The sequence below is a fragment of the Heterodontus francisci genome, chromosome 15, assembly GCF_036365525.1.
Source record: "Heterodontus francisci isolate sHetFra1 chromosome 15, sHetFra1.hap1, whole genome shotgun sequence".
Taxonomy (NCBI): Eukaryota; Metazoa; Chordata; class Chondrichthyes; order Heterodontiformes; family Heterodontidae; genus Heterodontus; species Heterodontus francisci.
This window is the reverse complement of record NC_090385.1, coordinates 29,953,804-29,969,571: the sequence shown is the minus strand read 5'-3', so window position 1 is coordinate 29,969,571 and position 15,768 is coordinate 29,953,804. Positions and strand designations below refer to the sequence as shown.

At 42.1% G+C, this 15,768-nt stretch overlaps 1 protein-coding gene across 3 annotated transcripts in view; it reads left to right on the top strand.

Moving 5' to 3' along the window:
- Positions 1–15,768, top strand: part of atp7a (ATPase copper transporting alpha) — an 85,886-nt gene that overhangs the window by 39,305 nt on the left and 30,813 nt on the right. For all 3 annotated transcript variants that reach the window (XM_068047326.1, XM_068047325.1, XM_068047324.1), the window contains exons 6-11: positions 296–459; positions 2,206–2,367; positions 3,204–3,280; positions 10,210–10,432; positions 14,028–14,261; positions 15,651–15,742. In XM_068047326.1, coding sequence (XP_067903427.1) covers positions 296–459; positions 2,206–2,367; positions 3,204–3,280; positions 10,210–10,432; positions 14,028–14,261; positions 15,651–15,742 — 952 coding nt within the window. The remainder of the gene's footprint in view (positions 1–295; positions 460–2,205; positions 2,368–3,203; positions 3,281–10,209; positions 10,433–14,027; positions 14,262–15,650; positions 15,743–15,768) is intronic.

Here is a 15,768-nt window from a genome sequence, read left to right as displayed (position 1 = left end):
CACAACTTTGTTCCTGATTTGAAATTTACACTGATATTTTCACTTTGTTCTATTGAGTTTTTTTTTCTAAATGCACAAAATGCATTTTAAGCCAAGATTCGCCAGTAAAGGCATTAAATGACCTAACTAAGGTGCTACTACTTAACCTCTTGCTTCTTGCTCAGCAACTACAAAATGTTAGCAGTATGGAAGTATTAATGCTACCAGACATGTTGAAATTGTTTTGTGTTAAAAACTGAAGTCACAATGCAGCATTTTAGCTGACTGAGAGTTTTGCACTCTCGTTTTTGCCAAGGTATATTTTCTGTATTGGTCGCCCTCATGGCTGGAAAAGCAGAAGTGAGGTATAACCCAGGTATCATAAAACCCCCAGACATTGCTGAATTGATAAAGGAACTGGGGTTTGGAGCCTCTGTGCTGGAGGACTACGATGGATCAGATGGTGAATTGGAACTTGTTGTGAGTATTCAGTTCAGATATTGCTCAATTGTTCACAGCATCAAGTGAAGGAATCCCAAAAAATTCCATAGTGAGATACATGGCTACTACCAACCCTGAGCTGCTAGATGTTTAGGAATACTTTTCATGGCCGGTTTCCTTAGTGAAGCATTAAGGTTAAGAGGGTCGTTACACTATGTCTCACTTGAGCAATTGAACTTGCAAGCGATTAATGGGCCAAGTGTTGACTGTGTTTTGGAGAAATCTGAGGGGTGAATTGTTGCACTTTTCTGCTGAATGGTGATGTGTGGTCTGCCAGCAGAGGTAAGGTGCTATTATTCACCTTCCGCCATCTTCCCTGATGATGCAAGATAACTCTGGTCGTGCCTGATCACGGTGGGCTACTAGCATTGGACCACAGATGAGTTCTCACCGAGAATGGCATGTGTGGCGTATGAAGAAAACTCACTTTAATTTTCACAACATAATGGTTTGTAGAATCATTTAGAATGGTTACAGCACAGAAGGACGCTATTCAGCCCATCGTGTCCATGCCGGCTCTCTGCAAGAGCAACTCAGCTATTCCCACTCCTCCACTTTTCGCCATTGCCCTCAAATATTTTCTCTTCAGATAATTATCCAATTCCTTTTGAAAGCCACGATTGAATCTGCTTCCACCACACTTTCAGGCAGTGCATTCCAGATCCTAACCACATGCTGCATAGAAAAAACTTTTTTTTCCTCATGTCACCTTTGGTTTTTTTTTTGATTCACCTTAAATGGGTGTCCTGCCGTTCTCGACCCTTCTGCCAATGGGAACAATTTCTCTCTCTACTCCGTCCAGACCCCTCATTATTTTGAACACCTCTGTAAAATCTCCTCTCAACTTTCTCTTCTCTAAGGAGAACAAACCCAACTTTTCAAATCTGTCGATGTAACTGAAGTCCCTCATCCCTGCAACCATTCTCAAATCTTTTCTGCAACCTCTGTAATGCCTTCACATCCTTCCTAAAGTGTGGTGCCCAGAATTGGCCACAATACACCAGTTAAGGCTGAACCAGTTTTTTTAAAAATAATGGTTCAGCATAATTGCCATTCTTTTGTACTCTATGTCCCTATTTGTGAAGCCCAGGATCCCATATGCCTTGTTCAGCACTTTCTCACGCTACCCTGCCACCTTCAATAATTTGTGCACATATACCCCCAGGTTCCCCTGCTCTTGTAACCCCTTGTTAATTGTATCCTTTATTTTATATTTCCAATCCTCATTCTTCCGACCATATATGAATCACTTCATGTTTCTCTATTAAATTTCATCTGCCACATGTCCACCCATTCCAACAGTCTGTCTATGTTCTCTTGAAGTCTATTACTATCCTCCTCACAGTTCACAATGCTTAAAAGTTTTCTGTCATTTGCAAATTTCGACTTGTGCCTTGCACACCCAAGTCCAGATCATCGATGTGGTTCAAGAGAAGCATTGGTCCTAGTTACTGAGTTCTGGGGAATCCCACTGGATACTTTCCTTCAGTCTGAAAAGCAACCATTCACCACTATTCTGTTTCCTGACACTTAGCCAATTTGCTATCCATGCTGCCAAGGTCCCTTTTATTCCATGAGCTTTAACTTTGCTGGCAAGCCTGTTATGTGGCACTTTACAAAATGCCTTTTGGAAGTCCATGTATGTGACATTAACTGCTTTACCCTCATCAGCCCTCTCTGTTACCTCATCAAAAAATTCAATCAAATTCTTCAACTTTTACTTAGGTGCGAGGGATGACTTGTGCCTCATGTGTTCATAATATTGAATCAACACTCATGAAAACCAAAGGTATCCTGTATACATCAGTAGCTCTTGCAACCAATAAAGCTCACATCAGATTTGATCCAGAGTGCATTGGCCCTCGTGATGTAATCAAATGCATTGAGGTGAGTTTTGATTTTTTTTAAATATTTTGTGTTGTAAACTGGCAATTTGAAGGTGCTTTATAAATATATCATAGTTGTGTGTTGTTGTGTAATGTGGTTTTTCTTGAACAGGCTGTGTCGATTTCTGTGCCTCACTTGAAAAGTTTTATCCAACCTTGGAGTTGCCTGAGAACAGGGTAATGGTGGTTGTGTTTGACTTGACTGCCTACGGCACAGACCTAACTGGCTTAAATATATATATATATATATGATGCCTGATGAACACAATATCAAACAGATATTTGATGTGTTACCTGTGTAATATTGTGGATACCTTAAACATCCACACCCTCCACCACCAGCGCACCGTGGGCACAATGTGTACTGTACAAGATGCAGTCCAGCAACTCACCAAGGTTTATTTTAACAGCATCTCCCAAACCTGCAATCTCCTCCACCTCGAAGGACAAGCACAGCAGGTACATGGAAACATTGTAACCTCCAAGTTCCCCCTCTGTTTTGCTCATCATCCTAACTCAGATATATATCACTGTTCCTTCAAGGTCCTGCAACTACCTACCTGACAAAACTGGGGGAGCACCTTCACCACATGGACTACAACAGTTCAAGAAGGAGGCTGACCACCACCTTCTCAAGGGCAGCTTGGGATGAGCAAAGAATGCTGGTCATACTAGCACTGCACATGTGAATAATGTGAATGAATTAAAATTCTTTACACAGTTAAACATAACCAACTGTGCAAATGCTGTTGAATGATTTTTTTTCTCAAGTCCTTGAAAGGGACAAATACCATCACGTAAGAGGTAGGAGCCCTGAATCTTAATTTGTTTGTGTAGAATCTAGGTTTTGAAGCTTCCCTGGTCAAAAAAGATCGCTCTGCTAGTCACCTGGATCACAGAGAAGAAATCAGACGGTAAGTTCCATGTTTAAAGGTAACCTCCACATTATTAAAAATGATTTATAAATGTTGAAACTGATTTTGAAGGACTAGAGGTAACCATTGTGGTTCTGCAATTTAAAGAATTTGATAAATTTAGAGTGGAATCATCAGGGAAATGGTGTATACTTAATGGAGGAGGCTATTATTTAAGGAACAGAGTTGGATAGAGGCCAAAGCCCTGGGCAATCCATGAGTTGATGTAAGGAGAATGAATGGTGAACTACTGTACAGATAGAACAACTAGAGAGGAAAGTAGATATATATGAACATATACACAGAAGGTCTGGCAGCATCTGTGAAAAGTAAAACAGTTAATGTTTTGAGTTGATAACCTTTCATCAGAACTGGGAAACATTGAGATATAATAGGTTTTAAGCACGTGAAAGGGGAGAGGATGGGAAGAAGAACAAGGAAGGTCTGTGATAGGGTGGAAGATATGAAAGATTAAATGTCTAAAGGGTTCATGATACAAGGCCAAAGGGAGTGGTAATGGGACAAGTAAAGAAACAAAATATGTGTCTAGAGGAGGTATGACCAGGCGAATCACAAACATTTACCGTCCAAAAGCAAAAAAAAAGAAAACCAGAGAAATACCAAAACCAGCAAAGAAAAAGGAAACAAAACAGAGGCAGAGGTTACAATTCGAAATTGTTGGTCAATGTTGTGTCCGGAAGGCTGTTAAGTGCCTAATAGAAAGATGAGGTGCAGTTCCTCGAGTTTACGTTGAGCTTCATTGGAGCACTGCAGGAGGCCGAGGTCAGAGTGGGAGCAAGGTGGAGAATTAAAATAATGACCAGAAGCTCGGGGTCTTGCTTGAGGACGGAGCAGAGGTGTTTCGTAAAGCAGTCACCCAGTCTGTGTTTGGCCTCCTTAGTGTAGAGGATACAACACTGAACAGTGAGTGCCATATACTAAATTGGAAGGCGTACAAGTAAATTTCTGTTTCACCTGGAAGGAGGGTTTGGGGTCTTGGTTGTTGAAAAGGGAGGAGGTAAAAGGTCAGGTGTTGCATCTCTTGCACTGGCATGGAAAGGTGCTGTAGGAAAGGGAGGGGGTGTTGAGCATGATTGAGGAGTGGACCGGGTTAGCGGAGGGAATGTTCCCATCGGAATTCTGAAGGTGGACAAGAAGATATGTTTGGTGGCATCATGCTGGAAGTGGTTGAAATGGCAGAGGATCATCTGTTGAATATGGAAGCTGCTGGGGTGGAAGGTGAGGACAAGGGGAACCCTATCATGGTTCTGGGAGTAAGGGAGAAGGGTGACAGTCGAAGTGGGTGAAGTGCAATGGACACAGTTGAGGGCTCTGTCAACCACAATGGGTGGAAATCCTCAGTTGAGGAAACAGCAAGACATCAGAAGTGCCAGTATGGAAGGTTATATCATTCGAACAGTTGCGACAGAGACAGTGAAACTTGGAGCATGGAAGAGTCCTTACAGGGAACTAGGAATGAGGAAGTGTAGTCAAGGTAGTTGTGGGAGTCAGTTGGCTTATAGTGAATATTGATTGGCAACCTATCCCCAGAAATGGCGATAGAGAAGTTGAGGAAGGGGAAGGAAGAGTTGGAGATGAACCATATGGTGAGAGAAGGGTGAAAATTAAGGTAAAGATAACCAAACAGGAAAAGAAAAATTGAAAACGTGGCATAAGAAATGGTTAAGTACAGAGGCATACCTTGGAAGATGGAAATGGTGCCATCAGGAAGTGTTATTGGAGTCCAGAGATTTGATTTTTTTATTTTTGTATTCATAAAATTTATCCCCTGCTCTCTCCCCATAGAGAAGCCCAGCAGCTTTCAGTGGCACCTTCCATCTGATGGCCTATTTAAGATCTATAGAACATAGAACAGTACAGCGCAGTACAGGCCCTTCGGCCCACGATGTTGTGCCGAACCTTTAACCTACTCTAAGATCAAACTAACTACCTACCCTTCTTTCTACTATCATCCATGTACCTATCCAAGAGTCCAAGAATGCCCCTAATGTATCTGCTTCTACTACCACCGCTGGCAGCGCATTCAACGCACCCACCACTCTGTGTAAAGAATCTACCTCTGACATCTCCCCGAAACCTCCTTCCAATCACCTTAAAATAGCCCTTTCCACCCTGGGAAAAAGTCTCTGACTATCCACTCTATCTATGCCTCTCATCATCTTGTACCCCTCTATCAAGTCACCTCTCATCCTTCTTCGCTCCAATGAGAAAAGCCCTAGCTCCCTCAATCTTCGTAAGACATGCCCTCCAGTCCAGGCAGCATCCTGGTAAATCTCCTCTGCACCCTCTCTAAAGCTTCCACATCCTTCCTATAATGAGGCGACCAGAACGGAACACAATATTCCAAGTGTGGTCGAACCAGGGCCTTATAGAGCTGCAGCATAACCTCGCGGCTCTTAAACTCAATCCCCCTGTTAATGAAAGCCAACACGCCTTCTTAACAACCCTATCAACTTGGGTGGCAACTTTGAGCGATCTATGGACATGGACCCCAAGATCCCTCTGTTCCTCCACACTTCCAAGAATCCTGTCTTTAAGCCTGTATTCCGCATTCAAATTCGACCTTCCAAAATGAATCACTTCACACTTTTCCAGGTTGAACTCCATCTGCCACTTCTCAGCCCAGCTCTGCATCCTGTCAATGTCCTGTTGCAACCTGCAACAGCCTTCCACACTATCCACAACTCCAGCAACCTTCGTGTCATCGGCAAACTTGCTAACCCAGCCTTCCACTTCCTCATCCAAGTCATTTATAAAAATCACAAAGAGCAGAGGTCCCAGAACAGATCCTTGTGGAACACCACTGGTCACCGAGCTCCATGCTGAATACTTTCCATCTACTACCACCCTCTGACTTTTATGGGCCAGCCAATTTTGTATCCAGACAGCCAACTTTCCCTGAATCCCATGCCTCCTTACTTTCTGAATGAGCCTACCATGGGGAACCTTATCAAACGCCTTGCTAAAATCCATATACACCACATCCACTGCTCTTCCTTCATCAATGTGTTTTGTCACATCTTCAAAGAATTCAATAAGGCTTGTGAGGCCTAACCTGCCCCTCACAAAGCCATGCTGACTGTCTCTAATCAAACCATGCTTTTCCAAATAATCATAAATCCTGTCTCTCAGAATCCTCTCCAATAATTTGCCCACTACCGACGTAAGACTGACTGGTCTATAATTCCCAGGGTTATCCCTATTCCCTTTCTTGAACAAGGGAACAACATTTGCCACCCACCAATCATCCGGTACTACTCCAGTGGACAGTGAAGACGCAAAGATCATTGCCAAAGGCGCAGCAATCTCTTCCCTCGCTTCCCGTAATATCCTTGGGTATATCCCGTCTGGCTCCAGGGACTTATCTGTCCTCATATCATTCAAAATTTCCAGCACATCCTCCCTCTTAACCTCAACCTGTTCGAGCATATCAGCCTGTTCCACGCTGTCCTCACAAACGAGCGGGTCCCTCACTAGTGAATACTGAAGCAAAGTGTTCATTTAGGACCTCCCCTACCTCCTCCGACCCCAGGTACAAGTTCCCTCCACTATCCCTGATCGGCCCTACCCTCACTCTGGCCATCCTCTTGTTCCTCACATAAGTGTAGAACGCCTTGGGATTTTCCTTAATCCTACCCGCCAAGACTTTTTCATGTCCCCTTCTAGCTCTCCTAAGTCCATTCTTCAGTTCCTTCCTGGCTACCTTGTAACCCTCTAGAGCCCTGTCTGATCCTTGCTTCCTCAACCTTAAGTAAGCTTCCTTCTTCCTCTTGACTAGCTGTTCCACATCTCTTATCATCCAAGGTTCCTTCACTTTACCATCCCTTCCCTGCCTCATCGGGACAAACCTATCCAGCAGTCGCAGCAAGTGCTCCCTAAACAACCTCCACATTTCTGTCGTGCATTTCCCTGAGAACATCTGTTCCCAATTTATGCTCCCCAGTTCCTGCCTAATAGCATTGTAATTCCCCCTCCCCCAATTAAATATTTTCCCATCCCGTCTGCTCCTGTCCCTCTCCATGATTATAGTAAAGGTCAGGGAGTTGTGATCACTATCACCGAAATGCTCTCCCACCGAGAGATCTGCCACCTGGCCTGGTTCGTTGCCAAGCACCAAGTCCAACATAGTCTCTCCTCTAGTCGGCCTATCTACATATTGAGTCAGGAAACCTTCTTGGACACACCTGACAAAAACTGCTCCATCCAAACTATTTGCACTAAGGAGGTTCTAATCAATGTTAGGGAAGTTGAAGACACCCCTGACAACAACCCTGTTACTTCTGCACCTTTCCAAAATCTGCCTCCCAATCTGTTCTTCCATGTCTCTGTTGCTATTGGGGGGTCTATAGAAAACTCCCAACAAAGTGACTGCTCCTTTCCTGTTTCTGACTTCCACCCATAATGACTCAGTAGACAAACCCTCCTCGACGACCTCCCTTTCTGCAGCTGTGATACTATCCCTGATTAACAATGCCACTCCCCCACCTCTTTTACCTCCCTCCCTATTCCTTTTGAAACATCTAAACCCCGGAACATCCAACATCCATTCCTGTCCCTGTGATATCCACGTCTCCGTAATGGCCACAACATCGTAGCTCCAAGTACTGATCCATGCTCTAAGTTCATCACCCTTATTCTTGACACTTCTTGTTAAAATAGACACACTTCAACCCATCATACTGGCTGCAACTTTGCCCTGTCAACTGTCTAACCTTCCTCGCAGACTCTCTGCACTCAATATCTGCCTGTTCAACAGCTACCCCATCCACTGATCCATGTCCTATATGGGTTTGTTGTGGTGATGCATCATTAGTTTTTTTGGAACTTGTAGTTAGTGATTCAATGATGATCTTGAATCAATACTGTAAAGTAGTACTCATGAAAATGACATGGTTTGATCTGACTGGAAATGAACTAACAGCTTTTCAATGTAATGGCTATGGACACTTGTTCATACAGAAAAACTGGGAACACAGTATAAGCAAAAAGCTTATTTTGTATGTGTTGGAAGGGGTGAGGAAAAGGAAGGTTTGCTGTTGAAATTATGAAGTTTGAGTGTTTGTTCCAGTTTATGAGATCAGTTTTACATATTGCAGCAAGAAAGCTAGAAACAGAAATATCTTTCCACTTGGGACACCTAGTCCCAGCAACAGTTGTATATTGGTTAGGTATTGCAAATTAGATGCTGGGCAAAGCTTGCATTTTACACCAAAATGGCAACAGTGTGACAGGTACAAACGAACATATGAATTAGGAGCAGGAGTAGGCCACTCGGCCCTTCGAGCCTGCTCCGACATTCAGTAAGTTCATGGCTGAACTGATTACTCCACATTTCCACCTACCCCTGATAACCTTCCACCCCCTTGCTTATCAAGAATCTATCTACCTCTGCCTTAAAAATATTCAGACTCTGCTTCCACTGCCTTTTGAGGCAGAGAGTTCCAAAGACTCACGACCCTCAGAGAAAATATTTCTCCTCATCTCTGTGTTAAATGGGTGACCCCTTATTTTTAAACAGTGACCCCTAGTTCTAGATTCTCCCACAAGGAGAAACATCCTTTCCACATCCACCCTGTCAAGATGTCCGGATCTTGTATGTTTTAACTAAGGCGCCTCTTACTCTTCTAAATTCCAGCGGATACAAGCCTGGCCTGTCCAATCTTTCCTCATAAGACAGCCTGCCCATTCCAGGTATTAGTCTAGTAAACCTTCTCTGTACTGCCTCCAACGCATTTACATCCTTCCTTAAATAAGGAGACCAATACTGTGCACAGACTCCAGATGTGGTTTCACCAGTGTTCTGTATAGCTGAAGCATAGCCTCCCTACTTTTGTATTCAATTCCCCTCATGGTAAATGATAACATTGTTAACTTTCCTAATTACGTGCTGTACCTGCTAACCTTTTGCGATTCATGCACTAGGACACCCAGATCCCTTTGCATCTCAGAGCTCTGCAATGGCTCACCATTTAGATAATATGCTTTTTTATTCTTCCTGCCAAAGTGGACAATTTCCCACTTTCCCACATTATACTCCGCTAGGTCTTTGCCCACTCAGTTAACCTATCTATATCCCTTTGTAGCCTCCTAATACCCTCTTCACAGGTTACTTTCCTACCTATCTTTGTGTCATCAGCAAATTTAGCAACCGTACCTCCGGTCCCTTCATCTAAGTAATTTCTCTAAATTGTAAAAAGTTGAAGCCCCAGCACAGCTTCCTGTGGCACAGCACTCGTTACATCTTACCAACCAGAAAATGACCCATTTATGCCTACTCTCGGTTTCCAGTTAGCTAACCAATCTTCTATCCATGCCAATATGTTACCATTTATAACATGAGCTTTTATTTTCCACAATAACCTTTGATGTGGCACCTTATCCAATGCCTTCTGGAAATCTAAGTACAATACATCCACCGGTTCCCCCTTATCCACAGCACAACTCCCTCAAAGAACTCCAATAAATTGGTTAAACATGATTTCCCTTTCACAAAACCATGTTGGCTCTGCCTGATCACCTTGAATTTTTCTAAATGCCCTGCTATAACATCTTTAATACTAGCTTCTAACATTTTTCCTCAGACAGATGTTGAGCTAACTGGCGTGTAGTTTCCTGCTTTCTGTCTCCCTCCCTTTTTGAATAAAGGTCCTTGATACACACCAGTCATCCTTTTGACTTTGCAGAATGAGAATCGATAAAGTGAAAATCAACGGAGTACTGTGAGCACAGGATTGAAACCAAACTCTCTTTAAATGTAGGATCCTTAAAGCTACTGAAAACTTTTGAGCGTGGCTTTGTCACAAAGTTGAAAGTTGATGCCCAATTCTGCACTAAAGATTTTTGTTTTTTGAAGGCTGTGTATTTTTTAACCTGTTAAGTTGTGCTTTTATGTGACTTGTTTTTCTCAGATGGAGGAGATCCTTCCTGATCAGTCTGTTTTTTTGCATTCCTGTGATGGTCATGATGATTTACATGATCGTTGCAGATCATGCATTCTACAAGAGCCATCAGAATGGCTCGACTACTAATGAGCTTGAAAAACACCACGCCTCAATGTTTCTTGAACGGCAGCTCCTTCCTGGGCTGTCCATGATGAATTTGCTGTCCTTCATACTCTGTGTTCCTGTTCAGGTATGTACTGTTATCTGATGTGTGTGCTGAACCTAATTTTTATTCCGTATCTGGATACAATCATGTAAAGTGGACATAAACCTTAATTACTGTTGTGAAATTGTGATTAGCAGTTAGCCAGTTAAAATAGATAGTTATATAAAAGTTTTTTTTTCTTCTCCATTTTCCGCCTTCCTCTTCTGAAGTTGTTGATTCCTTGCTGGTGTGTAGTTCAATTTTCCTGTGGTCATTCTTCATGTGTAAGCCCGGGCACTGAAAAGGACAGGCTGTTAGACCAACAGAGCACAACTAAGCCTGAAATAAAAACAGAAAATGCGAGAAATCCTCAGCAGGTCAGGTAACTTCTGTGGAGAGAAAAATGGCATTTACATTTCAGGTCAATGATCTTTCATCAAAGCTGGAAAAAATTAGACGTGACCATTTTTAAGCAACTACAGAGCAGAGGAAGGAAAAGAACAAAAGGGAAAGGCCGTGAGAGGGTGGAAAGCAGGAGAGATTAAACGACAAAAGGGATGATGGTGCAAGACAAAAGGAGACAGTAATGGGACAAATTAAAGAAATAAAAGTTGGGTCTAATGGAGGTGTAAATGAGCGCAGCATAACCATTGCCAGCAACTGCTGTCCAAAACAAAAATGATAAGGTTTTGAAATTGTTGAACTCGATGTTGAGTCTGGAAGGTTGTAAAAGCCTGAGCCTGGTCCTGTCCCCATATACATGCAGGATCACTGGATAGCAAACAGGGGTGCAACTTTACAAAAGCAAAATTCTGCAGATGCTGGAAATCTGAAATAAAAACTGAAAGTGCTGGCAATACTGAGCAGGAATGGCAGCATCTGTGGAGAGAGAAACAGAATTTATGTCGCTTAGTCCGTTTTTCTTTTTCCCCACACTCTTTCCCCAATCCAGGGATCCTGAGTCCTGTTGTAGAGCCTCCAAACACTGTCCCATTTTAAATATCTAACCCTGCACAGGTTACAAATTAAACCTGGACTTTTCAATTCTATATGATGCAATTCCATGTTACTGCATTACACTTGCCATTGTGTCATCAGGAAGCACTATAAAAGTTTTTAATTAGAAAAACAATTGTAATTAGAGTAGAGATTTTTTTTTCCTTTCAACATTCTCATTTTAAAAATGATCTGCTTGTGCAAACTGCAGCTATGCATTTCCATCCACTGATACCATTTTTGGATAAGGCTGTATTTCTTATGACAGCTCTCGGCTGGGGATGAGTGGTACAGTTGTGGTGTCAGCCATGGCTCAATAGTAACACTGTTACTGAGTCAGAAGGTTGTGGGTTCAAATCCCATTCCAGGGAGTGTTGCATTGTTGGAGGTGTCATCTTTTAGATGAGATGTTAACCCGAGGCCCCATTTGCCTTCTAAGGTGTACATAAGATCCCATGGTACTATTTGAAAAGAGCAGGGGAGTTCTGCTTGGTGTCCTGTCCCACATTTATCCCTCAATCAACATCACAGAAGCAGATTATCTGGTCATTATCGCATTGCTGTTTGTGGGACCTTTGTTGTGCATAAATTGACTGCCACGTTTTCTACATTAGATTCTATAACAGTTCCCAATGTTTGGAAGGTAGCAAACATAACCCCGCTATTTAAGAAAGGAGGAAGAGAGAAAACAGTCAACTGTAGGCCAATTACCCAAACATCACTCATCGAATAGGCAAAATTTTAGAATTTAATATTAGAGATGTGAGAACAGGGCGCTTAGAAAACCATAATATGATTAAGCAGAGTCAACACAGATTTATGAAAGGAAAGGCATGTTTGACAAATAAGTTGAGTTTTTTTTGAGGATATAACTGGTAAGAAGGGTAAGGGGGAACCAGTGGGTGTAGTGTATTGGAATTTTCGAAAAGCATTCAATAAGGTGCCACACAGGTGGTTATTCATACAAAATTTAGGATTCATAGCATGGAGTGAGGATTGGTTAATGGACATAAAACAGAATAGGAATAAACGGGGCATTTTCAGGTTGGCAAGTTGTAACTAGCATGGAATCACAAGGATAAGTACTTGGACCTCAGCTGCTAACTTTCTATATTGACTTAGGTAAGGGGATTGAGTGTAATGTCTCCGAGTTTGCTGACATACAAAGTTAGGTGGGAAAGTAGGCAGTGAGGAAGACACAAAGATGCTGCAGAGGGATATAGACAGTTTGGGTGAGTGGGCAAGAACACGGTAGATAAAATACAATGTGGTGAAGTGTGAAGTTACCCACTTCGGTAGGAAAAATAAAAAGCAGAATTTTTTTTTGAATGGTTGGAGACTGGGAAATGTTCACATTCAGAGGGAGCTGGTACCTTGTACATGAATCACAAAAAGTTAATATGCAGATACAGCAAGCAATTAGGAAGGCAATTGGTATGTTAGCTTTTTTGTTACAAAGAGATTGCAGTATAAGAGTAAAGAAGTCTTGCTGCACTTATACAGGGCATTGATGATGCCACATCTGGAGTACTGGTCTCCTTACCTGGATAAGGACATAATTGCCCTAGAAGGGATGCAATGAAAGTTCACTAGACTGGTTCCTGGAATATGAGGATTGTCCTATGATTATCCTATGAGGATATCCTGTGTGCCGGCTTGATGGCCGGCACAGACACGATGGATCAAAGGTCCTGTTTCTGTGCTGTATAACTCTATGACTAGGAGCGATTGAATAGACGACTTATTTTTCCTGGAGTTTAGAAGAATGAGAGGCTTGATAGAGTAGATGCTAAAAAAAGGTTTCTCTTGACTGAGGAATCTAGAACATTGGTCCAAGTCTCAGAATAAAGGGTCAGCTATTTCAGACTGAGATGAGGAGAAATTTCTTCACTCCAAAGGTCGTGAACTGTTGGAATTCTCTACACCAGAGAGCTGTGGATGCTCTATGGTTGAGTATATTCAAGACAGAGGTCAGTTAGATTTTTGGATAATAAGGGATATGGGGATAGAGCAGGAAGGTAGAATTGTGGTAGAAGATCAGCCAAGGATCATCTTGAATGGCAAAGCAGGCTCGAAGGGTCAAATGATGTACTCCTCCTATTTCTTATGTTCTTCTAACAGCAGTGTCTACACTTCAAAAGTACTTAGTTGGCTGTAAAGTGCTTTGGGTCATCCTGAGGTTGTAAAAGGCTCTATCAATGCAATTCTTTCTTTGTTCTGCAGAGCTATAAAGCAACTGCCTTTCTAATTTACTAAATGTGAAGAGGCAAAACTAGATGAGGTTTCAGCTCCTTAAATATGATCCTCTCTTACCAACTTCTCTGAAAAAACCTGCACCTGTTGGAGACAGCTGTGGCTTCTTGCTCGTGATAAATAGTCTCTCAGGTTTTCAGTCATTTCAGCTGAGTGTGCCAGTCTTGGCATATGGTTAATTTAAGCACAGCAGCACAATGCCTGATCCTGACCGCTCGAGTGACTGACTGTTTACATTTGCCACACCTTTGCTCTAAATGGATTTTGATTGGGGGAAATGTTAATGAAAGGGGTGCATTGCAAAGTGAATGCTGAGAATGTTCTATATATTTTGTTGCTTTGCATTCTGAAATTGTCAAGATGTACTTTTTTTAACCAGTGGTTCTTTCAGTTTGTAGGTGGATGGTACTTCTATATCCAAGCGTACAAGGCACTCAAACACAAAACTGCCAATATGGATGTGCTGATAGTCCTAGCTACAACTGTTGCTTTCTTGTACTCCTGTGTCATTCTGGGAATTGCTGTGTTGGAAAAGGCTAAAGTGAACCCTATAACCTTCTTCGATACACCTCCGATGTTGTTTGTCTTCATTGGTTTGGGGCGGTGGCTTGAGCACATAGCTAAGGTGAGGAAAGAAAAGACTAGCTTCATTAATATTGTGACTTCAATTTCTTTTTCTATTCGTTTCCTTTTTTTCCCCTGTCCCTTCTGTCTTGAAGGTACAGATTCTAGTTTTTACATGGTTGCACATACAGGTCAATACCAGTAACCCATCTGAGTGACCAGCATTGATAAATCAACTTTGACTAAGTGTAGACAAACTCTTTAAATGGGGTGATGTTGTAGCTGAGCCTGAAACTGTCTTCACCTGAAAACCACCTGCATACTTTTAGCGCTTCTTGCTGTTGACTTTAGAATGACAAAGTCTGTCCAATGTTTATTTTTCCCTCCAGGCACTGTGACTAATTGCAGTGCTCTTGTCAGTACCATCCTGAGCTCAGACATGGAATTAAGTGTGGGACCTTTTGGTCTGTATGGTTCAGCAATTCCCAGGCCATCAAGGATGTTTGTGGCTTCACTGTCCGTAGAACTTGGCCATGTTCACATGCATCCCAACAGGTGGCTCAGATTGACTGCTTGCAGATGTGTCTGGGGAGGAATGCTGTTTATGGAAAGCACTTGGCTGTAATGGTCTGCATCCTATAGTCGAAAAAGTGGAAAACCAAGGGTGAAGGAATATTCTGGATTTCTCAGTTTACATTTGGGCATCAGACACATTTACACACAGCTTTCACTTGGGAGATTAAATGGGTGGATTAAGGTCAATGATAGACTCCATATTAGAGTCAGTGGTACGTGGTTGTGAAAGAAGGGGTTTGATTGGTCAATTTGTGTTCTGAGTTACAGTATTTCAGCTTTTCCAAAAATATTGAATCCAGTTTTTGTCCCTTTTTCAAAAGCTACAAATGCCTCCATCATTCTGGTCCAGCTGTTGGGAGTTGCAAGAGTGGCCCATTCTGACTCCAAACAGATCAGGAACTTGGCGGAGTGAGAGTTTTAATTTTGTCTTGTGATTTAGCAGGCACATCTGTATTTCAGCAGCACTGTTGCTTAGTGACCTACCCATAAAATTCTTTTGTTTTTAATGTACATTCCCTTTTCACTGTTGAAATCTAGCAAAATAGCCAATGTTATTTTGTAATTGCATAATTATGAATATGTAAATTAGAATGGCCAAGTAAGTTGAATTTTGGTTATTTACCCAATAAATAAGTTCTTTTTGAACAGATGAGCTTCTTCTGAAGCTTGACAGCCCTATATTAATAGACTATTTTGAAGGCCATGTGTCATTCAGCAGTCTCGTTGCAATAATTTTGGTGGAATTTTAATCTCATCAGGCCTTCTCTACCTTCACTGGATAAAGCTGGTCTGGTTTTGGATATGCACTGTCTTGCGATTTGAAGGGATAGCTGATTATGTTGTTTTTAAAATTAGATACATTTTATTGTTGCAGAGCAAGACATCGGAAGCACTTGCGAAGCTGATGTCTTTGCAGGCCACTGAGGCAACTATAGTGAAGATAAACAATGACCATTCCATTTTAAGGTGTGAGCTTTTCCAAGAAAAAAATT